We start from the raw sequence: 25578 nt of genomic DNA, 5'->3' as shown, positions 1-25578 counted from the left end.
CCTGCTCTACTGGCGATTAACTTTGGTTGTCCTTTTCAGAACAGGGTGTTTAGTCAGGGAGCCCTCAATAGAGCCAGACAGCAGTGCTCTCCATTTTCCCTGCTAGCAAGCAGAGATCCTGTGGGTCAGCAGCCAGAAAAGCAAATTTCCCCATCTTTGTGCTCGATATAATGCCATTCTCAGCAACCTTTGTGGGTCACCACCTCCATTGAGCCAGGAGCGCACGGTTCCTAGCATATGAAGAAACATGTTTTCTGAACGTATTTTCAGCTCTGATTGTGTAAAAGAACAGGTGTTCCTGAGCTACCAGCAGAGTAAAACACTGACCTCTACCTGTGTTGATTTGCGTGGTAGTCATTGTCCTCACCAGTTTGCCTCTGTCTAGCTGTGCATGAGTGCAGGGATGAAATATGCCCCTTGGAGTGGCAGCAGGACTGGTGGTGTTCGGAGTTCCCAATAACTTCCCACAATGGAACATGCCAAATGGACTTGGAGGCTTTTAACAACTGTGCTTGGACATAGTGGCTGTGCACATATTGTCTGGGGGGGCACCATGACAGAATGTATAATTTACAGCTCAGTGAGTTCTGTAAAAAAGCCTTGCTCAATATCAGTGTAGCACCACAATGTATTTTACTCTAAAAAGTTGGGAATCTACTTTGATTACAGCTAAGTCAGTTCCAAGCCATAGCAACTTTGCCCACTTCACCAGCATCGCTCCATTTAATCAGCAACAAAGTTTGACCTGATGATCAGAAATAAATACTAAATTTGACCCTAACATTTTTCCCTATGATTATACTTTAGCTAGCACAAAAACAGGTATGGGAATAGTACAGTGGAGATACTACAACAACCACTCAGCAAGTTTACAGCAACTGATGGTAAACATTTCTTTTCCAAAATCATCCAAGTGTTACTGAAAGGTTATGATTCTAAAATGCAAATACAGCTATTGATCACAATGAAAATATATGCTCAGCATGCCAACACATCCATATCTATGTGTGTACAAATACAGAATCACATCATGTGCATTTGTACACAAGGGTAGTCTTGTACATTCTACATTACTGATGCTTGCCTTGAGTATAATAATCATTTTATTGATTGTCCATTTTGATGCTGATTCCCACATGTGTGCCTCTCACTCTTGTTCATGTGTTAACCCTACATGCTCATGTTTAAGGCAATCATTTTTACTGCTTTTAGGAACAGTATATCTGAAAAAAAAGGTTCTTGCATTCAGAATCCTGAAATGGGGAAGCCTTTGCAACAAGGATAAACTTATTCACTTACATTAACACCCCCTGCCAACATTTGGGTTTCAGTAAATTTTCAACACCCTTTCCTGATTTGGGAAAGAAAAACATGTTAATGTCACACATACATACACAGGGGCTTTTTTCATATTAATTAATATAGAAAACATTTCTGTTGGAAATGCCTGGGGTTATAGATTTTGTTAAATAGGGCTCTTTGAAGTGTAATGTAGGAAACACCAGGGATACATTTGGCTGCCAGGTATGGATACCAGAGTCTTCCACTAGATGGAAACTGAATTTTCTGTACTGTCATAGCTGTATCAGAGTCCTTGTTGTATGTCTAAATGAAACAAAAATGAATGACTGGAGCTCTCAAATTAGGATGCCTGAGGTGGCCCACTGCTTTTGCCTGAGCAACAGAAATAATAACTGGTATTCCAGGTTTTGATGGAATTTGTTACTAACGCACTCAAAATGCTGCTATTTTGATATTAATATTTTTAAAATTTCTTTAGCCACTACACTATGTGTAATTTAATGCCCAGTGACAGGTTTGTTAATAGTGTACCTTTTAGTGTTTCCAAGATATTTCATAAGACAGCAAATTAAGGGTGAAAGGGTCTTGTATGTGACAACATATTTAAATATGAATATCTATAATTATGTTCAATCACCTCAGTATCTCTGTAAAATACATTAATTCTGTAAATGGGATAGGAAGCAAAGTCTGAGTTAAAAGACTATCACTGAGATCCATTTCCAATATACCTTTCAAAGCAACAAATCCTCTGGCTGTACATGGCAGGATAACTGTCCTTACTTTGTATATACAGTTATGTCATTTGAGCTGAATATCTCACTGAGCTGGAATGCAATCTTGTGGTTATAAAGGGCTGTTCTTTGACAGTATCAGCTCGATAATGAGAAGCAGTGCAGGAAGGCAATATGGATATTGAGCCCTATGAGGAAAGGAATATACAGTAAGTGAGATGCTGACACAGGTTGCCCAGAGAAGTTGTGGAAGCCCCATCCCTGGCTTTGTTCAAGGCCAGGTTGGATGGGACTTTGAGCAACCTGGTACAGTGGAAGGTGTCCCTGCCCATGGCCGGGGGGTTCAAATTAGATGATCTTTAAGGTCCCTTTCAACCCAAACTATTCTATGATTATATGAAAAATAAAACATTCCTGGATTGTAAGTTTGCATAATCATGCCCTCCCTGCACCTAAAATACTCACATGGATGTCCCCATCTCAGAGGAGAAAACCCTACTTCTTATTATCTCCCTCTGTGAATTTCAAAGAGAAATATCTTATTCCAGGTTGAACTGGAACAGAATTAGATTAATTTGGAAAGACGTATTTTTATGCCAGAACAACAGTGTCAGCACAAGGAGTAGCAATATCCTCTTTTGTAGACAGGTTCTTGGGTCTCCTCACCTCCTGTAGGCTTTAAGAGATGCCTTGGAGCTTAGGATCATCTATAAATGGAAGAAGCTAAGATTCAGTTTTGGGAAACCCTTTGTCTTCTGTATAAAGCCAGGAATGTGATAAATGGCTTCATGTGTGCAGAGCCTTGCTGAGCAGACAGATTTTTGAGGCAGAGGTTTGCCACGTCACCAAGCAAGTCTCCAGTTCCTGCTCTACCAGGAGCAAGCAGAGTGGCTGCAGGGTGGCCACAGCCTGGTCAGCAGGGCTTGCAGAGAGATATTTGTGTCCAAGGCCATTTTTTGGACTTATGTCTTTCTTGTATTCTGAGGGTACATTTGATTTATGGCTGTAGAGGTGAGAAAGAAATCCAACACCCAGAAACATGAGCAAAGGATGGCAAAGGAGAATGTGCCAGGTGCCAGAAAACCCATTGAACAGAGTTTTACTCAGACAAATATACCTACAAATCTGAAACTTAGAGAGGCAGCTTTCACTATCCAGATACTTTTTGACATCCCTAGGTATAATTCTAATTATAGAACCTTTCAAACTTGTGCAGCAGAAGTGGATTAAAGTTAAATAGTCTGCTCAAACTGCCAGAGGCTTCACAGCTAAGCAATGAATTCCTCTAGTTCTGATTTTATTATTGGGGTATGACTTTTTTTTTTCCTGAGCTTATTGGAAATGGCATTTTTTTTATTACACACTACCTTCAAATATATGGAAAGAAGTACTTCCTGATGTGTGAGTTTTCACCTTACTGCACTGAGCCAAATGGTTATGGTCTTGTCTTATCTCTTCAGAAATTAATAGCAGATGGGAAAAGCCATCGCTAAAAGCGACAGGCATTTATTAATACCAGAGTCTAGTTTCTAATGCCTGGTAGGTATTATAATGTCAATGAATTTCTTTCAGAGAAAAACATCCTTCAGCCTGTCAAGGTATTGAAACCTATTATTGAAGTGAGACAGCAGAATCAACTTACTAAAAGTTTCTAAAGAAAATCATGTGCAACAGTTAAACAAAAAATAGCTTTATTTAATGATGAAGCCTGTTTATGTTGCCTTATGTGTGTCCATCTCACAATGAGAAATAAATCACATCTAAATATCTAGTGAATTAAAAGCAAGCAATATGCTTGTGACTGCTAATGACTGGCCAGATCTGGATGTGCTTTTCTACTGATGCCAGAGTACTTAAAAGTTTATATACTTGTACATGTCATAAGTAATTAAAGCAATGAGATTTTTACAGTCAAAGACATCTGATTTCTCCCTGCCCTTTTTAGTCTATAATTATTTTCCATTTTTAGCCAGTGGAATTAAGACCCATTAAATACTAGGACAACTGCTCAGCATTTCTGCCACTCAATGCAAAGGAAGACGATAAAAAGAGAGCACGTTTGTAGTAAAAGCAAGGATAGTCTGAATTAACTTTCATTTATAGACACAAACCTCTTGAAGTTTACCTACAGCCCAACACCAGAGGTAAGTTCTCCTTGAGGGTAAATCTGAATTACTGGGGAGGCATATTTCCAAAAAAAAAAAAACCAAGGAGCCTAGGTAGATTAGGCTGCAGTGAGTCTCCTTAGAACACTGCTCTGCTGTGTTCCTCTGCTGCAGTGAGTCCTCTTAGAACACTCCTCCTCCCTCCTCACAGGGTTCAACCTTTTTCCTGACTATTTTAGAATCTCTAGCCCAAAACCCACTCCTGATGACATCAGTCTAAATGAAAGGCTTTGAGATCAGCAGACCCAGCCCATAAGCAAGCAACCCCCAGGGCACAGCTCACAAGGAGTAAGGAGGGGTCAACAGAGGGCAACTGGTAAAAGCCCAGGTAGGGGGGAGGACAGGGACCAGATCAGCCAATATCATGTGTTAGCGGAATGTGTTCTCTGGGAGCACCTTTCCTACCAGACGGCTGGAAGACTCACCAAATTCACTTCCAGAGACTCCAGCTGCGGTGCTTAAGGAACAGCAGATCCTTTTGAAAATCAGCCATGACTTTCTCTATCAGCTTGTCCCATGGAGTGTGGCATTTCATGTGGAATAACTGCACTTGAGGAGGGAGCATTTGGATAACCAAGGTGTGGTTTGCAGGTGCCTGAAGTGGGAAGGGTGCAATAGCACAAGCAGAAACATCCTCTCTGAGAGTGAAGATGGGTTTATGAGAGCAAACCTTTTGAAGTTCATCTCTGTGGGTTTTTCCCAAGTAGTCAGGCTGTTATTATTGTTATTTATATTCATATAGCATCTAGTAGCCTGAGGTACTGCATTGAGTACTGCTCAGACTCAGTATTGGCTCTGTTAAGCCTCATGTGAAGCAGATTTGCCTTTGGGCCTGGTTCAATAGACACAAAAGTGTCTATCTGACTTAATCAACATGAAAAATTTTCTTTTAGTTGCTGTGAGATTTCTGCTTGAGTGGGGCTACCTGCATGATTGTGTTTGTGATTAGAAATTCTGTTTATTTTGCAGAGCTGAACCAAAAATAGCTTTTATTTTTTATTCTCACTCCCTTTGTGGTACTTTGACAAACATGAGAGCGAAACTTACATCTTCAGTGTGAACTGTCTTGTTGTATAACAGAGAAAATAAAAATATCAATGGTATTTTTATCCTCGGCCCAACTTTTTGGATTTTGAGCTGTTTGTCCATAATCCCTTGTTTTCTGCAGCCCCTGGGTGCAGGTGCAGGAGCACTGGGTTACACAGCATAGGCAAAATGAGCAACACTTCTCTCTGCTGCAGTACATGACACTGTCAACTCCAACCTAAACAATTCTATGATTTTGTAGAATCCTCAAGCTCATGAGGCAAAAGAATGAGAGGTAAAACAACAAAATGTGTGCACCTTGGAAAATATAAAAAGTCTAGCTTCTCCCTGCCTCTCTGCTTGGACTCCTTTTTGTCTTTCTGACATCTAGACAGCAAGATTGATAGATGAGTATCTGACCTTGGTAAGAAGAAAGGAAAGCACAGAAAGATTGTGTGGTTTTGTGGTTAAGTTATCATTTAGGTAATTTAATTTTTCTGAGCCTCCATCCTCATGAATAAAAAAGACATAGAGGTCAGGACAAGGGTAGTCCCTGTTGTCTGCAGGTTGTTCATGTGTGTTAATAATTTAGCCTTTGTGTAAAGACTTTTAGATGTGTTATGGTGTGTTTTCAGGATGTGCAGAGCCATCTCAGTGGTAAAGCCTGGACTCAGCCACACAAGACTATTACCACCCAACCCTGGCAAAGGAGCCAGGGTCTGTTTTCTGTGCCAGTGCAGGGCATGATTTGCACTAAAACAGCTGTAGTCTCTTGCACTCTTTAACATCCACCCCCACAACCGTGGGAGTGCTGAATGTCCTATCCCTGGAAACATTTGAGATCAGGTTGAACGGGACTCCAAGCAACCTCATCTAGGTGAGGTGGAGATGGCCCTGCTTGCTGCAGGGCTTGTACTATAAAAGTCCCTTCCTACCCAAATTATTTTATAAGGCTGTAGTAAGGTTAAATCTTGACCAAAGGGCCCTGGCCTGCTCTTTGAGACCAAGACCTGAACATGCTATACACTTCATCTTGGACCTTCCCTTTACTTTTAGTTTGGGTCTTTATTATTCAACTTTTTTTTTTCCCAGCTGTTGTCTTTTTAATTAGCTGTTAATTCCTGGGAGTAGTTAGCCTCTGGCTATTTGGGGAGTTGGGGAGGGGGACAGGAAAGAAGGAGTATCTTGCTTCAGGGTTTTTCTGGGTTGTATCTGTCTCCATTTTTTCTTCAATTCTTTTAGGCTGACTGGAGGTAATGGTTCTTAGCATGCTTTATAAATCATTCTGCAGAGGATCTTGAGTGAGCCTTTTATTTAATAAGTAAGGAGAAGTGGGCTTTTATCCCTACAAAAGAGGTGACAAATTTACTGTAATTTCTTCTGGATTACTGTATTTGGGATAGAAGAAGTAATAGAAGAGTCAAAAATATTGGTCTTACAGCAAGTTCCAATTGCCCTACCTTCTCTTTCACTTGCTATAGAAGCATCAGAGTTATTTATGTTGAAAAACAGCACTTTGATTTAATAGCACATCGGTAGGGGTGCTTGGAAGGAATTCAGAAGCTCACTTTGAAGAGTTGTGCCAGTCTGAAAACCTGAACATTAATGTTTTTGAGCTTTGGAAAAAGGTGAGTCTGCAGGCACATCAAATGCTGCAGCTCACCTCCATTTCTAGACCCTGCTAGAGCAAGTCTCATAGATGAGATTGCTTGCACAGTAGAGGAAACAGGATTTGGTTACAGAGATTTCAAAGAGAAATGTTTGTTCAGGCTGCTGGAAACTGGCACCCTGGCTCCTTGTGTTCTGTTGGCCTGGGATACCTGCCTGTCTTGCACAGGCTCTGAGTCTAGGCAGGGCTACCACAGGTCTGACTGGCATCACCAAAGCTGTGCTCCTCATAAAATGGTGAAGCTACTGCAGAGAAAGCACTATGCTGACCTTCAGCAATTTAAAATTGACTTGAAATGAATGCTCATCATGTGGATTTTGAATGACTGTTCCGTGGGGATCATGTTAAGTCTATTTAATCCCCAGAACAGCAGAGGGAAAAGTGCTGCACATTTCAAGAAACACTTTGCTAGCCCTGTTCACGCCCAGATTAGTGATGAGAAATAACCAGATTGGTAGGTCATAGGAAGTGGTTTCTTTCCAACCACAGAGGCAGAACAGAATGAACTGTGAAGACATTTTGGTTTTAACAAATGTGTAGCTGCGCTCAGCAGCCCTATGTGTGCTGAGCATCACTGGGCTTCACCAGAAAGTCTGTGAAGAAATGATGCCACAGATGCTCTGCCGTGGTCAGCACATACGTCTGTGGCGTGACTTCTCTTCTGTAGGCAGTCACAAACATTTGGTTTCCGGGTTTTGTACTTCTCTGTGCTGCTTGTGAGGAGAGCTATAAAAGAGGTGAAAAAGTCCTGTTAGGTACAGACATGTGCCTTTTTTCTTGTGAGATAAAATGAGAGACCGGGTGATCAAGCAGGCAGTTGTAACAGTGGCTATGCCTTTGATTCCTCAATTTTCAGCCTTGAAAGAATGGAGTCATTTTTCCAGGAGCACCATACAGCGCTGTAAAAGCCAGCCTGTTCTGTGTGCTCCTCTGGAATCAGCATCTTCTCTCTAAAAGTTTGCAAGGTTTCAATGAAGATGGGAATTCACTGATATTTTTTCCTCTTGAACACCTATCTGCCATGGAGCATCTCAGGAAATTAAATGCCCAAAGATGCCAGAAATACTTCTGTGGTGCAGGGCGCTTCATAACATTTCACCAGTAATGGTATTCCCTCTTTTTGGTTTTTGTTTTCTTGAAGGATGCGTGCTTGTGGTGTCTGTCATCGAACAGCTTGCACAGTGGCACAACAGCACAGTAAAGGCAGCTGTGGAGAGACTGTGTGACTACATACCTGGTAAGTACCAAATAATGTGCCATATGTCGCGTTGGTGCTGATGTATTTCCCTGTTAATTAAAAATTCGCATGGGAAATCTGAAAAAGCTTTATCCACCTCTTGTGCAGTACCTCAAATGTGTGTAGCTGGGAGATAGCAAATTGCTATTTACAGGGAAGCCAGTGACGTAGATTCAGAGCTGGGGTTTTGTCCCAAAAATTAGAGTGAATGGGGCTATATTAAGCCCCACAGACATGTGAGCACCAACACATGCAGACCAGTTCCCTTCCTTTTTCTCCCCTTAGTCTCTTTGTTAGCAGCAGTAAGAATAGATTCACTGTATGCCCCACCACTCCTCCTGCTTGTTGGTACAGGCCTTTATAGCAACAGTGAAGATGAAAATGTTTTCAGCGGGTATGGGAGCTGCTATTGTAAAGTTTTGAAATGAGATGAGGCTGACAGGTGTAAGATGTGAGCATTTGATGTGCACAGAAAAGCTACTGAAAAGCAATTGGTGATACAAATTTCAAAAGCAATATAAATTCCATGACAATATATGTAAGACTCCCCTTTTTCTGCTCCTTATTTTATCTACCCAAAGGAGGTTGCAGCTCCACAGGCACACCCCTAAATAGAGAACAGTTTGAATGCCAGAATAGCTTTGTGCCTCACAGACCAATCCTATAACTATTTAAGTAGCTAGATCTCACATTCATGATATCTTTTTAATGTTATTAATGTAAAAAGATGGCTTAGGATTCTTCATTAAAATGTCATTTTTATATGATTTCATGAATTGTGTCTCTGAGAAACCATCTCGTTCTGTAGACCCCAGTTTTACAGAGGATATGTGTAGAATATTAATTCCCTCCTTTCCAAGGAAGGATTTCCCAAGGCAGAATGGGGCAGGGAGCTAATTGCTAGGATTCATTCATTGTTAGAATGACTCTTATCTGATTTCTATTCCTAAATCATATCCTCAGTGTTGTAAATTACAGGCACATAACCATGAAGTTGCAATTAGAAGCACTGATCCTGCTATTAAAACACAATTTTCTTCTTTAAATTATGACATGCTAGCTCTGTGTTCATGATTCACTCAGTGGACCTTGTTCCTCTGACATGTCAAGATATTTCTTTTCAGCTGCCATTCTTTACACACATAAAATCCTATTATCCCTTTAGCTGAATCTGTATAATCCAGTTACCTTCTGAGATGCATGGATATACCCAGTAGAAAAAAACTTGACCCTGAACTTGAAAGGAGTGAAAAATCCTATGGATTGTGTGGGAGCTGCAGTGTAACCCGATTTATCTTCTCCTGGGAGGTGAACACTGCAGCCCAGCAGGAACCAACAGTTTCCTCTTGCTTCTTGAAACAGTAGAAAAGCTTTGGCTGCTGGGGAGGAGCAAACCTACTAAAGCAGGTCATGCACTTCACATGGAGAGACAATTTCATTATTATGCACATGCCTACAATCCATAGCAAGAAAAACAGCAACAAATTAATGGCAGTGAGGCTTTTCCTAAGGCATAAAAACCCTAGAAAGGGTTTTTTGAGGGCATCCTATAATTCTGACTACAATTGAGTCAGGTTTGGATCAAGCCTTCTGTAAAGTTATGTGATGTTCAAGAACAAAAAATGCTTAGAGAAAAAGAGAGAAGATTTCAGTACCTGTCAGTGCCAGTCAATCTCACAGGCTGTGCAGAAAACAGAACCAGAGCCTCATTTGTATGGAAATACTTGCAATGTGTGTGATTCAAGCGACATGGCAAATAGACCTATGACAATAAGAGCAGTAATGTCATGAGTGAAGAAGGCTCTTGAGCAGATAGAAAGGCCAGGTCTGGGGGAAGGGGCAGTATTTACAGTGTAAGAGGTGTTGTTAGCAAGACTATATGTTTACCTGGATACTGACTGTCTGCTTGATGACACAGAGGTGTGTGATACCCAAAATGTGCCTTGAGACCCTCTGCCTCCAGCTTTGCCTCTGAGTCATGCTCTGCTTCTGTGTTGACCGCTGCTGTGTAAACACCTTAGAGCTCAAGTGCAAATGGCAATGTGATAATAGCATCTTTTTGGCAAATATTTGTCCTCTGGGACTCAGCCAGCGTTTGTGTTTCCAGGACTATGAAGCTATATAGGAAAACCTTCCTGACTGTTCTTAGGGGATCTAAGGGATCTTTGGGAATCTCTTTTACCTGAAGCATGTATACTCTACATTTTCTCTGAATTTTCCAGCATTTAGTTTTGTTTAAGCTCTTTTTTTGCCCCTGAACACCCACAGTTATTCGTAATTTTTCTCTTTCTCTCCCCCTCTTTTCTGACTTATACTGCTTCTTCCTAACAGAGATTTCTCTTTGCAATATCCTCTCCTTGTGTGTGTTAGCAGAGCTGGAGATTGTGAGCACATGAATGCAGCCTGGCTCCATTGGCAAGTCCTGTAAACGCTGTGGGTTTGGTCTTGGTGTTTTGATGAAAGCCAAAGCCTGAATGGCATCTGAATCTTCCAAGAGGACTTTACATGCTCAACGATAATTTAACATTATTACTATTCCTTTTACCTCCCATCACTTTTTTACACCGTGGGGTAATTACACGTTAAGTTTCCTATATGCATTAAGGAAATCAGTGTGACCAGCAAAACACTTATATCAGCTCCCCAGAGCTGACAGGCAGCCAAAGTCTGCTCTCTTCTCAGACACCAGGAGAAGTTACAGCAGCCAGCTGGCTCCTCCAGAGCCAAAAATGTTGTGGAAACCAGCTGGTTTTGGAAACTCATAAGGAGACCATCGCCTGTGATGCACTGGGGAGGTGTTGGGGAAGCCAACCACGTTTGCCTGCAGGCTACCTTAGGGAGCCAGGTACCCCCCTGGCAAGCCTCATTAGAGGGTTTTCTAATCAGCAGTGATGCCAAACACAGGGTTATTGATGTCTGCGACATCTTTCATTATAGGTGAACAAGAATAAAATCTAATTCTAGTCAGGAGACCAATTTTTACTTGCAGATTGCTTCTAAAGAGCCAAGAGTGAGGAGTTATGTGGCAAAGGAGGCAAAGAAATGAAGCTAATAACTTGATTGAAATAAAACACCTGTCATGGAATAAGAAAAAAATCAACTACTGTAGTTACAGAAGCTGCCTGCAACACCATGAGTAGGAGGGTGTTGGGAAAATTATCTCTCTCCCTGATATGCCTTGCTGGTGCCAGTCCTCCTTTCTCAGGTGCAGGTTGCCAGCCTGGGTGGAGAGCAGCTGTGGGAGCAGGAGCACATCCATGGCCACCAGTGGAGTCCCTGCCACAAGGATTTGTACCCTCCCCACAGCAGAACTACCCACCCTGTATGCAACAGCCCCCCAGCCCTGGGCATGTCCAGCCTGGCACTGGTTAAAATGGAATATTCAGCCCAAAGTCAGGGGGAAGTGACTACTTTGGGTGTTTCTATGTTTCCAAGGCTTTTCTCTGGGAAAGATGAGAATACTCTGTGCTTTATTCCCCAGGTACAGCTAGTTATCTGTCTGGGTTATAGAGGTACAAGAGAAAACTCTGAGGAGTTTGAGGAGCTGCAAGTTTGTTGTCATGGCACTTGTGTGAACCTGTCTCTTATGACATTTCACAGCACCACCCCAGCTGGAGCAAGGCCTGGCACCTCCTTTGCAGGATATGTGCATGGTTAACCAGCTCTAGTCTGTCCAGGCCAAGAAACAGGCAGTTTTCCTTCATGGGACTGTCAGATCAGTGCCCTGCTTGTGTTCAAACCCCCACTCTCCCTCAGTTTCTTTGCTCGGGTGCATGGATCACCTGTTATTTTACAACAGTGCCTTAAAGGAAGCTCTGATGAGCTGTCTTATCGATGACATGCTTCACACATATTAAGGAAACCACCTGAGCCAGCATCCCAAAAAGGCACACAGCTGTGGACTGTGAAAGGAAGCCAAATGAAAAGTGTCAGGTATTTCTTTGAATGCAATTACTCCTGCACAACTCCTGCTCTACACAAAACATATTCTCTTAACTCCACAATCTCCCAGAAGCTCTGAGGCAGTTCTAGGAGTAGCATCAAGCCCAACAACACTTTCTGCACTTTGATTTATGTGTTTGTTTTCTTTCTTCTTTCAAACCTACTGAGATGTTTGTTTAAACTGCTTAGAAGATTCTGTGGCATGCACAATTTCTTTTGACTTTTCCATTATGACATATTCAGAAAAATTAACAAAAGCTAGTTTTCTTTTTTAGTCTTTATCATGTGACTTACCTAAAGCCAGAAGGGTTTTAGGCAAGATTAGAAATTCAGATTTTCCCATTCTCTGGTGCTACACTGAGGTCAGAGATTCACATGCCTTTCCCTAAAGTAAATCAGCATTCACCTTAATGAATCAACCACTTCTGTATTTTGACTGCTATGAAACCAGTTTCATCATGTTCAATTACTTTTAAAAAAATTAAAAATTATGTTTTCTAGAAAAACTGCAAGGTTTCTGCTATGTGCTTGCTGAACTTTACGGACCACACATAGCTGAACTGTAAGTATTGCTGTGTCCTCTCAGATTTTTGCTTAGTTTGTTCTTGACACGTACAGATGTGCTGTCAGGTTGAAGTGGAGGGATTTCAGTCCTAAAATCACATTGTTTTTAAAGCAGAGATGCTTCACAGTGATTGTGGTTTGGCATTTGGCACAGCTATTCCTGAGTGAATAAACACAGGCTGCCACTGGTAACCATTTTGATATTCCATTTAAATCGCAGATCAGGCCCACCTGATATAATTATCTTTTGAAATTCAGCTCATTTGGCTGAGGGAGGAATTTGAATAACCTGTGTGTGTGAGACAGGTTCTATAAAATCATACAGTTGTTGCTTGGCTCTTGCTTTCCATTCTACCTTTAATCAGGCTTTCTAATTGTCAGCCCCTACATGCTCTCAGCCCCGACCTTGATATACACTCTTGGGGAAGCCTACTATTTAATCTAAGTGATTAAAAAAATAAAATATAGGTCATTTTATTCCTCTTTGAAAGTTCTTAGTTTAATTAACAGAGCTTTTACTAGACCTTCTTCTTCCCTAGGGCTTTTATTTTTGTTTTTAAAACTAGCCAAGGGACTGCAAAGTGCTTACAGGACTAGGAAATACTGTAATCAAACATTTTAATTTAATTCCTAATTAGCCCAGAGGTGTGTCCCAAAAAGGAAGAAACAATCCTAGCACTTATGCTCGGTGATTAAAGGTTAAGGATCTTTGAAGGATTTCTGGTTATGCTGTTGAGTTAATGATTGAACATTCATATGTGCCAAATTGCATATGCATTAATTTTAACCTTTAAATCTTTGTCAGGCTTATGATTGATTAAAAAACTAGAATAGTTATAATGCATTTGATTCAGGTGCTGCATGTAGAGCACAGTCCTTTTTCATCATCCTGGGTTCCAATTTTAAATGCTGAGTAGGATGTCGTGGCAGAAAATCATTAGAGCCCAACACTGTACTGAGAAGCGGTTATGGGCCACGGTGAAGTGAGCTGGGATTATTGTGTGGTGTGTTGGGAAGATTTAGCTTCCCATGGAAATAGCTTCTACTTTCAAGAGCCCAGAAAAACATAATAGTCTTTGTTTATGCACCATTTCATTCAGCATAGACAGGGAAATGAATGCCGATGTGGTTTGCCATTCCTTGAGGCTGTGTAAACAGGATCCAGGACAACCACTTTGTCATCTCTACTCTCCTCCAAAGGTGGGTTGGTTTCCAAGTTTTCTTAAAACTATTGATTGTGGGATGTCTTTTAAACTGGAATTGAGCAGTTTGAAGCCTTCCACTGCATGTGCATTGTCTAGGAAACTAACATTTAGAGCATGGACATTCCTGAAAAATATCTGTTTGAACAAAGGGTGCATAACACACCTTAGCTGTGTGGACCATCATCCACTGGGTTGAGGGTGTGTGGGAGTCACAGGGCCAAATTCTCCTGTATCAATCTGGATCATAGAGGAAGAGTAGGGACTTTATTGTTAAGCACTACAATAACCCAAAGCAGATACTCAGCTGAGGTTCATCTATGGCACCACGTTACCACGGCACAACAAGTGATCCCCACATTGCCTGATCTGCCGTGACAGCCTGCGTGGGCACAAGCTACCTGCTGCAAATGCAGGACTATTTGACTTGGATTATTCTGCAGTGCAAGAGGTTTAAGCTAATGTGCGTTATCTTCTGCCACAGGGTGAAATCATATTTAATACCACCACTTCTCTGATACACAGTTATTTGCTACAACATTTGCACATCCTTGATTGCATGTCCTAGACCTTTGCTATACTGGCACATGTATAGCATGTCTATAGGTGTCTAAACATGTGCTGTTTGTTTTGGGATTTTTTTGCTTGTGAGTAATTTTTTCCATCCCAGCCATCATGCTTCTCCAGTCACACTGTGAGTGATGAGGGTTGTTTGGTGGTGTTAAAAATCAAGCCATTCACTTCAGCATCTATTTTTGGAAATCTTTTTTCCTGCATCTGGATGGAGAAAGACATGTTTGATTTCTAATGGTCTGCATGAGCTGTTTCACACAGAGTCTAGTCCGGCAGTCACTGAAATCAGGCAATCTTTTATGGGCTTCAATGACCTGCAGTTCACCTCCAAGATGGATTTAGTTCTGCCAATATTAAGGTCTGGGGAAACACCTGCCTTCCAAGAATGACAGTAATATTTGGTTTATAGCAGGTGTGAGTCTGTGCTCCATGATATGTCAACATAGAGATCTATGGGTGTGCAACCACACAGGGATGAAAGAAGATGAGATGGCCCACACTAACTCAGCTCAACCAGAATATTGCCCAAACTTCATCAAACAGGTGCCATCAGAAATCCCCCATCCTGAACTGAGGGTCAGAAGTGCAAGGTGCCTCTTGAAGTGAAAGAGGATACAGGCAATGAACTGCACTGAAAGAGAGGAATGGGCTCGCCATGGCTGCACAGTGAGTTAGGCTAAGGAGCTTGGAGAGAGTGGCTGCATAAATCAAGGTGGCTTCTGTGAAGAAATTAGAACACCTGTGTTGAAATGCTAGAATGCTAGGCTTATCAGACAGAGGGGAAAGAGTGCCACTTGTGGGGTTGCTGTCACATCTTTGTGAGCTCTTACCCATCTCCCAGAGCAGGTGTAGCATCAAGGTGTTGTCTCCTTCCACCTCCAGCAACCGCTTCAGTGAGTGCACTCTCCACAAGGAAAATGGCTGAATGTGGAGGGCTTCAGTTTATTTCCTTTTAAACAAAATTTGGACTCTTATTTGCATGGCCTGGAGATTGTCCCTCTGAGTAAGTGGCTCAAGCAAACCCTCTTCCCTTCCAAGTGGTAGTTAAACCCCTTTCTGTCAAGGTATTTGTTTCTCAACAGGAATAAGGGAACTCTAGCAACAAAACAATTTTTTACACTGACTGTGCCCTTCTTTTTGCCTCTTCTTGTGCCCCGAGAGAGCATAAGGAGATGGGAGGAGAAGAGCAGTGCTTGGAATTCATGCTCAAGTGGTTGATAAATTGCCCACAGTAACTCTGTGACTAGCCAGACTGAGTAAAGATGAATTATGGGTGAAAAAAATTAATATACAATCAGAGACACAGGTGCATAAAATGCAGTTTACCTCACATTTGCTTCTTTAGTTTGTAATTTGATTGATCACTTCAGTTTTATGAGTCTGCAAATGTTGGCGCAGTCCCCTGCAGAGTGTTTGAACAAGACTTTAATACTAATGACTGTTCTGTTCAACTCTATTGATTTTCAGGTACTTCACTTATTCATGTAGACTTTTGGATGCCCATTTTCCCAGAATTAGTATCATATTTGTACTGGCAAAGGGAGTAAAAGAAATAGCGTTACCTGTCCTTCGAAGGCAGTATAATGCTCAGGTTTTAATTACCTCTAAATAAAAAATTGGAAAGTGGAAAATATCAACATGCTTTTTCCATCATTAGTTTATTTTCTTCTGTTTGTGCACAGTTGCTTTAGTGAGGTTTTGTATATTGAGGAAGGAAGAGCCCCTGCCTCAAAGGCTTTTCAAACTGTCTTCTTAATGGAGACACTGCAATCTGTGTAAATGATACATGCATCATTTGACATAATTCCCTGGTCTCTGACAAATTAGCCCAATTATTATTTTTTTTTATTAATTTTTTTTATTTTTTTTTTTTTTTTTTTTTTGGCCAAGCTCCCTGGAGATATTAGCACTCTGTGATTATTCTGGAAGACTTTGGTCTAATTATGAGTAAAAAAAATTACTCCTTTTGCATGGAGCTCAGTGTTCTCAGCACAGAGCTGGAGAAGGGCATCCAGCCTGGGCAAGGGCAGCCCCCAGTTGCTGGGGCTTGGGCAAGGTGGGCTGCTCTGCTGGGAAGCAGTTCCAGGAGCACCTCTGGTGCTGGTGGGGAAGATTGGAAGGGGTCCTTTCAGCTCCTGGATCACCAACATGACTGTACAACCACATGTCCCTCGTAAATGGGTCCTGTGAGCCCCTTCTTGCCACCAGTGGCTTGTAGAGCTGAGCAAAGGCTCTCCTCTGCCCTTTGGTATGAGGGTGGCAACAATGGGGTCTCCTTCAACTAAAGAGACAAACTAATAGGGTACATCAGACGTGAAGGGTTACTAAAGGTGGCTGAAAAGTGGATGGTATCTGAAGCTGCTGTAAAATGCTTTGTAGTTTTTTGTAATGCACTTTGTAGTTTAAGTCACATCAACAATAGATATTCTAAGATGGGCTGCAGCATCACTCTAATAGACTGACAGTAGTACAGGCATCAGCTGGTTTAGGATGACTGGATGATGTTTTAGCCAAAAATGTTTATCAGCTCATATGCTGGAGGGCTTTCTGCAGTAGGTTATGAAATACAGGGATGTTCCTTCAGTGAGTGAAAAGGGCTGAAACAGGGTGAAGGTTCCTTTCCGGCCCTGGGAACAAACAGGTTTGCAGGAGATTATTCTCAGCTTGTCTCTAGATTGTTTTAAGCCAGCTGGCCTGTTTGGTTAAATGACAATTCTTTAATTGGTTTGCTGGGGCAAGAATAATGGCTTAACTTCAGCACTGTGGTCGTGCTCTAGCAATCACTAAAACAGTCTGTGTTACAAGTTTGTACTCCATCTTTCTGCCTTTCAGGGTGCCTCTTCTGCTTCCCATCACTGTTATGCTCCAGATTATCAGAGACCTTTCAGCTGCATGTTTTGTCCTAAACTCCATCAATAGGATTTTGGTGGAAGTAATTTTTCATCAGCAAAAATATACATATTTATGCTCTTATAATTTTGTCTTACCAGAATAAGCATCACTGCCACAAGCACTCATGCTGGAATGTGTACCCTCTATCAGGTCTTTTACTGACTTTCTACAAAGCCACATCCCTCATGGGTATTACTGTGGTCATCATGCTCTTTGACAAAGTAGGAGCCAACCAATTCTGGGTAGAAAAAAGAAACCCTTTGGGGTTTAGTAAAATGAAAATACTTCTGCTGATATCTCTCATTCATATTTCTCAGTAAAGATGTGAGCTTCCTCCTTGGAGGTGAGACAGAACCAAACTCCAGGGTAGGAGTGCTTCTGCATTTTTGATTAAGAGCAGGCTGCCAGTCCAAAGTAAACCTCGTGACTGGGACCTGTTTCCTTCTTTTGAGACCACAAGCAGTAAAACAAACAGCATCTGGGAGGTAGGCTAGGTCCTGTGGAGGAAGATGCCTTCCTTTTAGCCTTTGTTCTTGGAAACAGATAAGGTCTACTGAAATGTGAGTTTCTGCTGCAGCCAGAACTGAGCCCTGAAGAAACTGCTTCTAGACAGGTAATAGCAGAAGGCACAGTTTGCGTGCTAGTTCCTCCTCTTTTACTTGTTTCTCTTCATTTCCTCTGCTCCTCTTCACTGGTAGAAAATAAAATAAAATAAACCCTACCCCAACTGAAAACCCAAACAACCCCAAAAAGCCAAATCATACAATCCTAACATTCCACCAAATAAATCCAAAGGAAATAGGGTGGCATGAGGTTTGCAAGGTGGTGCATGCAGCTGTGCCATGCCAATGTAAAAGCTGTCTCAGGCAGGACCCTAGAAAACAAGCAGGCATAGAGATATTTGGGGTGGGAAGGTGGCAGACAAAAGTGTGAGGACAAAGAAGCATTGCTCATTAACAAATCCCACTTTTAGCTGTACTATTTGATAAGCTTTGCACAATTTTGCTATCTTGCTACTCCTGGTTAAAGGATGATGAAATGAGTTAGAAGGAAACTTGGAGTGTTTTGTAAATATCTGGTCTCCTGGGAAAAAGCTGGCTAACAAGGATGATAAATGAGAGAGAATTAGAGTTGGTATGTGCATTTGTTTACGATGAGAAATACATCTGTTTGCCAAAAAAGAAATCATTACTGGGAACACGTGCACTCTGTGGAGAACACTGAAAGAAGGCAGTGAATGAAATCCCAGTGACACCCCACCCTCAGCCCCCTCCATGGCTGGGTATCTTGTGCACACAGGGTGGCACAGCTGCTCCAGTTGGGGTGGACAGTGCTGGCTGCTCCCCAGACTCATCCATCAGCTGCTGAAGCCTAGGGAATCCCCTCCTTGGTGGTGTTCTCATGCCATGGGAAAGAGAGGAGGCTCCTTGCTAGCCAAGGTGCAGCAGGGGGGGTTGTATGGGTGTATGGCCTTCAGTGGCAGGCTTGACATGCTGGGGTCAGCCAGGGATTACAGGTGACCCATGAAACCAGAAGTGTTTTCTTCCCGGTGGGTGTTTCAGCTGCCAGACTTCCACAGTCCAACCTGGAGTCTTGGCTGAAGGAACTTGTGAAGTGAGAGAAGGTGTCAACTTTAGTGCTTCAGAGAGAGAATTTTCTACACACAAGGTCATTCCAGCCTTTTCCTCCCTTGTTTTCTGCTTTCTGAGTTCCTGTAGCTTTCAGAAGCATGCACCTCTCATGTGCTGCTGCTGTGAGCAAGAAAGGTCTCTCCTACGCTGGCCAGCAGAAAAGGATTGATAAATCCTACCTCTCTGGGAATTTTCCTTCTATTATACTCAATTTCAAGCCATTTTTCACATCTGCCTCTCAAGTAATTTTATTGTAGAAATGACAGCAGCTGGTATTGTACAACATAACTGTGGCAAATGTAAGATGCATGATTGGTTTTGGGGACAGAAGTTGCCCAGGGGGACAAAGCTAGAAAACAATGTCGTGGCTCATTGCTAGCTTCTCTCATCTATTTCTGACATACCCTGATTTTTAGAAGACTATAGACATAATGAATTAAACATATATTAGCTACATATATTAATGTGACACATATATTAAAACCCAGCAGCTTAGAAGTCTGTGTTCCTTGCTGCTTATGCTTATTCATCCGTATCCCTTTGTGTTGTTCACCATAAATTTTTGACCCTTGAATATCATGGTTAATTAATTTGCTTTGATCACTGCCTAAATCAATTATAATGGCATGCTAAATTTTATCCCCAGCACAAAAATGCTGGCAATGATTACTTTAAATACAAATTAAGTCTGCTTTAATATTCTAATCTGGCATGCCACTGTTCAGTAAGGTGCCATCACATGAGGACATTTTCTTTTTTTTCCAAATGCTGTAATAAGAGCATTTGCTGAAGCATCCCTATTTTCCCCCTTGCTGAGTTCCTGTAGTTCTGTCCAGATAAATATAAACTTGTGCTGACTTCACCTCGGAGCCCTCAGACTCAGTTGATGTTAGGCTGGCAGTAATATCCTTAGGCTGGGCTGTAGGAGGGACTGATAACAGGTCATTTTCAGACAGAACAGTTTGTCCCTGCTAACAGTTTTGAGCAGAAACCAGGTGTTAATGTGTTTGTGATAGTCTGGATTTTTTTTCCATTTGAAACATTTTCCAAAATAATTTATCTTTATCTCCTTTTTTATTTTGAGGTTGGGGTTTTTTTGCCAATTCTCAAAGCCTGCAGAACATAAATAGTTATTTTGGCTGAAAGGGAGCAAGCAGGCAGTGCTTTCAGCCTTCTTCATGCTGAACACTGAGGGGAAGGACAGAGGCCATCACTTAGTAACGTCACATAACTTATCTCACAGATATGGCTGTTTTCAAAGGTGGCCTAATAAATGCAGCACTACATATGGGAATTGTCATCACTGAGATACAAGAATATTGTCCTGAATTGAAAATGGAGCAGCACGGGGGAGGGAGTACACTGGTGTTACCTCGACCATTCCAGACTCCTCTGACTGTCTCTTCTCTCGTTTTTTTTTCCTAAATTGGAGTTGTGAGAACTTCCTTTCTTATGGAAAGATGTGTCTGAATTTAGAAAGTGCTGTTCGTCAGAGTTGTTAAACAGTTGTTAAATATTTTGGATGGCACGAGCAGATCTGGGGCATTGCCTCACCTCCATAACTGGGAAGAGTCCTTGTGGCAGGAGAAGCAGTGTTATCTTTCTGTACTGTGATAGAAGACAAATTTCTTAAGGCCAGGTCAGCATTTAATGGCACAGTGTGGAAACAGCAGCTCCTTATTGCCCACGCCTCAACACTTCCCCAGGCAGCACCCAGGGCTGTGGACCACATGGGCTGCAAAGATGTATTTGTTGAGGTTTTTGCAATGGCAGAGCCTTGAGGAAAGCTTGGAGAGCAGGACCATGGCAGTGTTTGGCAGTTCTGGCCATGGCAAGCAGCCATCAGGGTGTATTTGACCTTGCTGCAGCACACATGGCACATGTGTCCTCCTGCTGCCAGCAGAGCTGTCCTTGGCTGTCACTCACACTCATGGATGGTGCCCCTTGCACAAAATTTCCTCTGCTCCTTCAAAGAGCTTGTGTGCAAAGGGATTTCAGGATTTATTTGTCTATCAGTAGTAGTTGACTTATTTGTAACCCATGGCCTAACGATGGCCAACCTGATGCCTCTCCAAGGCTTTTTCTTGGAATGGTTCTCCTACTCTTTTTTTCTATGTAGGTATAAGTATCCACATTGTGGAGGTATCCCAAAATGCCTCTTCGGCACAAGTTGGCACAGGCCCACCAGAAAAACTTTCTTGCCACTGTCAGCAAGAGCTTGCTCTCCAGGTCAGGTATTTCCAGAATAAAAAGCTAACCTTCCTGGATCCTAAGCAGGGGATTTTCCTTCCAAAATCTGTTCCCTGATGTGTACCTTCCTGCATGCCATGCACCCCTGCCAGGATGAACCTCAGCTGAGTATAACCCTTATCCATGCAAGAGCAAATGTTTCCTCTGTACCCTCCCACAGCAAGTCAGACTGATCTTGCGTGAGTAATGCTCTTTTAGCCTTTTAATGAATGAGTTTTCCTTCAGGAGGAGTCACTAGAGAAGTATGTCCTCTGCAGCTCACGCAGTGCAGTCAGGATATGAATTTCAGCTCTTCAGCTGATCTGGACTTTTCCTTGGGAAATAAATGATGCCCTGGAGCAAAATAAATGAACTCTTGCTACTGGAGTTTCATAGAAGGTGACTGGATAATTGATTGTTAGTCCAATAAAAAGTAACTGATGAGGAGTTTGTGGACTCATATATCATTTCTGTGCTGTGACTGATATTAAAATAGAAAAAAATGGTAGGAAATGGGGAAAAAATTTGGTAGGATACTGTGAGGCTGATCTGGTTGTTTTTCATCTTGTTCTTGCTCTCCTAGGTGGGACTGAGTGTTGCAATAAGAAAAGCAAAAAGAATTATGAAGGCTTCCAAGGACTTGGTAAGAAATCAATGGCATTAGGGTGTTTTACTCTGTACTGGCATTTTATCAGGAGTGAGTCCTTGTTTGTTTTGTCTGACTGTGAATCCTCCTGATTAGCATTGAATTGGATGCTGACTCACTCCTACTTGATAGAGGATCTGCTCTATCAGGTGACACTGGAAGAAAGAGAGGGAGAAATAAAGGAAAATTATGAAAGTATGGGGGGAGCATAAAAAATAATGAAAAATTTAGCTACCTTGTAGCTGTATGTAAGTGGGTGCCTCATGAACTGACCCATTCCCTCAGAGCAGAGCAACTGCACTTTGGGGCTGTCTGAAACTCAAGCAAATGCCTGAATGCAAATTCTGCATATTTGTCCTGTATTTATGAGTTGCTGCCTTTGCCTCTAAAATTTGAAAAATGGGATTTGAAATCTTTCTGTCTCCAAAAGTTCTCAGATTTGTAGAGGATCTCTAAAGGATAGCAGAGAAGGGTAGCAGCTGTTATTCTGCTTAGTTCACTTAGGTGAGTCAGTTCAGTCCTAGAGTTTGCTTCCAGTTAAGTCACTTAATGCAGAGGAAATGCTTTAACTGTTTGTGAAGAAATTATTTATATTGCTTATTCCTGAATCCTTACTGTGATGCTAGTCTTAAAAGTGAAAATTGAGGTGCCTAATTAGCCTTTGGGCAATTGCCAAATTACCAAGCCAGGGAAATAAACAAAGCACTGGAGAGACTGGCCTCAGCTCCCGCAGAATAGCAACCAGCAGGACCTCTTATTCATTTCCCTTCCTATTCAGTGCTGTGCTACTGATGGCCTCAAATTTCCACTCAAATTACATGAAATCTTCATTCTTCTCTCCCTGGAGCAAGTTCCCACATTAACACCTGTAACGAGGTGCTCTGAGTCAAGCAGGTCCTCTCTGTGAGCTGGAGATAGGGTGCAGGCACGGAGCTGAAGAGGGACTGGCATGGGGGTGGCTGCCCTGTGGGATAAAATTCCTTTGCTTCCTTGCATGTGCTGTACCCTTGGCATATTGGGCTGAGTCCCTCACATAGCCAGCCACATCCCACTTTCTTGGGATGGGCATGCCACATCCTTTCAGGCTGTCCTGGGTAGGGTGGCATGGTTGTCATCAATCTTTGGGTGCAATCTTTGGCTCTCCTATTTTGCCTTTCCTCTCGTGTATCCTCAAAACTGCTCAATGCCCCAATACCTCTCTCAAACTCCATTGGCCCTCAGCCCCTTCCTGCTCCTAGCTGCCTATTTGCCAGCAGGAAGGACAAACAGGCTGGAAGCAGAAAGGTCAGTTGTGTTTCAAAGTATTTCCAAACCTTCTGCATAATGCAAGGTCAGCTCAAATTAAAACATGTATCATATGCTTGCTCGGCCTCTCCCGCAGTTATTCCTAGTGTGCTTCCTGTAATGACCCTGGCTGAAACTTATTTTCAACCTGGAAGATAGAAAACAACATTTCTAGAGGCATTACTTCATCTTGCAATTTCCCATTCACCCAGACTGAAGTTATTTTCAGATCCAGAAAAACAATGCAGTGAGAAACACAAAAGAGAATCTCTAGGAGGGCGCACAGTGTGAATCATGCTTGCATCATCCATGTCTCCCAGAAACAGCAGCGTGTGATGAAAGAGTAAGGAAATCACCTGCACAGTCTCAAGGCTCCCAAATCATGATGCTACCTGCACAGGCAGATAGACCTCAGTGAGAGCTGAATTGCTCTCACTGCCTGGGGAGAAGATTACTTGGCTGAGTGTGTGGGTGAGGAACCAGAAACACCCCAGCTGTGGTAGGACATCCCTGCATAAATATCCGTGAAGAAAGAAAAACATTCATCTGGACTCTTTCATGCTCTGGCTGATGCTAGACCAAAAAGTCAAATTAGATCTGTCAATTCTTCCCATATCTGCTCTTTTGGTTACTTTTGCTGCATTGTATGTTTGGGGAAAGCCTTCTGAAGAGGTCCTTGCAAGTTAACTGTCCCCATCTTGGCATGGCAGCTGTGTGTGATTGTGCATAAAAAAAGAGATGTTATGATGGGTGTTGTAATGAGAATGGGAGATCCATCTGGATCCCAGGATTTCACATTTACTTGGAATTTCTTAGGATCCTTATGAGTTTGGAAAAAAGAAAAGGTATTCAGCAGATGTAGAGATGCAGTGAAAGCAGCTACAACTCCCAAAAATTCAAATAGATGTCTCTGTTCATTAAAAGGAGTGAGCCATCTGTAAGGCAGTGGCTTAAACCAAACACCAACAAGCATTAGGGGCTCATTGTTATTCTTTTTAGTAAAACCAATTAAAATAATTACAGAAATGTCATTAGGGAATGGGAACAGGCAATGAATAGGATATTAGTGTTATCAATCATTGGGAGCACCTCTAGCATTAACTCTTCTTGTGGGTGGAGAAGATACTAAGGGGCATCTTTGAGCAATAGCAATGAAAGAATGGTGATTAGAGCTCTGCTATGTAATGAGAGCAGGCACCATTTGTACAATCCTGTCATGACAACAAGGTCCCTGCAAGTCACAGCCTGGCAGTGGGGCAAGTGGGAAGCCATGGAGCGAGCATCCATAAGCTGATCCCCTGCCCACTCACCAATGTTACACAGGGGCAAGTAGCCCATCTTCTGTCAACAACTCATGCTGCAATTATAGCCTGTCTCTGCTGGGAAGGACCCCATAGTGCCTGTTCACACAAAAATTCCCTCCTTTTGTATACCTGTATTCCTTGCCTTTTGAGAGTAGCCCAAGGCAGCCTCAAAGATCAGATGAGCCACTCTGCTGCACAATGCCAAGCAGAGCTAAAGCATTACCTCCAGATCTCACTGCCCCACCTGGTGTGGGAATACAAGGGCTGTGAAGCCAGAGGCTGCTGGGCTTCGGAATGCTGCTGCAGCTGGTCCTCAGCAACAGCATTGCCAAGTTATCATCATGCATCCACTCTCACCAAAGTTGGGCAGTCTTTGGGAATGCAGGATAACCTTCCTTTGAAATCAACGATGAGCCAGTCAGCAAGAATTTTCAAAAGACTAGCTAAGAAAAAGATAGGAAATATTTTATTCTGTTTACAGCAAAGGGTCAACTTTTAGCACAGCCTATGAGCAGAATAAAAGGAGGTTTTACTTATGTACTTATTTTTTGCAAGCCCTGTAGTTTGTCTTTCTGGTGCGGTTTTGACTCCAGGTGCCTTAACTTCAAAGGCTTTGCATACTGTGGCTTAGGCTGAAGTGAAAAGCTGACAGCTCAGATGAAGACCCTGCAAATCTTAGCCTGATGGAAGGCTTAAAGAGTCTCTGGTGCTTCTGTTGGCAGGATTAGTCCTGCATGAAGAAGAGGGCAAAGTGATTTCTTTCCTCTTTCCAGGAAGCGTACATAGGTTTGTAAATCTCTTTGAGAAAAGCTGGCATCCTGTCTGTGCACCTCTCATTCTCTCTGCCCACCTGACCATACACACTGAGCAAAAAGGAGGCCTGTGTCCCAGCCATGCTGCAGGACACAGCCCTAAGGCAGTCAATAGCTTGCATATGGAGGTGCAGAGGGATGGGGACATGCACAGGGCAACTGGAGGTGCAGCAGTGGGACCAGATTGGTCTTTCAGCCTAAGGAAAGGCCCCACTTCCTTGGCTGCTTTTGGCTTTTTCTCCCCACTTCTTCTGTGGTTGTGTTCTGGTTTCTCCTTACACTCCCCCAGTACCTCCTCCCCCTCCAAGCTAGTGTGACTAAAGCTTTGTCATTTGAATGTGTTGGACAGAGCTGAAGGAAGTTAAT

The 25578-nt window shown here is 42.4% G+C and overlaps 1 protein-coding gene across 1 annotated transcript in view; it reads left to right on the top strand.

The window, feature by feature from the left end:
* Positions 1 to 25578, top strand: part of AOAH (acyloxyacyl hydrolase) — a 77544-nt gene that overhangs the window by 6060 nt on the left and 45906 nt on the right. The window contains exons 3-6 of the mRNA XM_064418246.1: positions 8038 to 8133; positions 12577 to 12637; positions 13740 to 13839; positions 21750 to 21809. Coding sequence (XP_064274316.1) covers positions 8038 to 8133; positions 12577 to 12637; positions 13740 to 13839; positions 21750 to 21809 — 317 coding nt within the window. The remainder of the gene's footprint in view (positions 1 to 8037; positions 8134 to 12576; positions 12638 to 13739; positions 13840 to 21749; positions 21810 to 25578) is intronic.

The sequence above is a fragment of the Passer domesticus genome, chromosome 1 (assembly GCF_036417665.1).
Source record: "Passer domesticus isolate bPasDom1 chromosome 1, bPasDom1.hap1, whole genome shotgun sequence".
Taxonomy (NCBI): domain Eukaryota; kingdom Metazoa; phylum Chordata; class Aves; order Passeriformes; family Passeridae; genus Passer; species Passer domesticus.
This window is presented reverse-complemented; position numbering and strand designations above follow the sequence as displayed.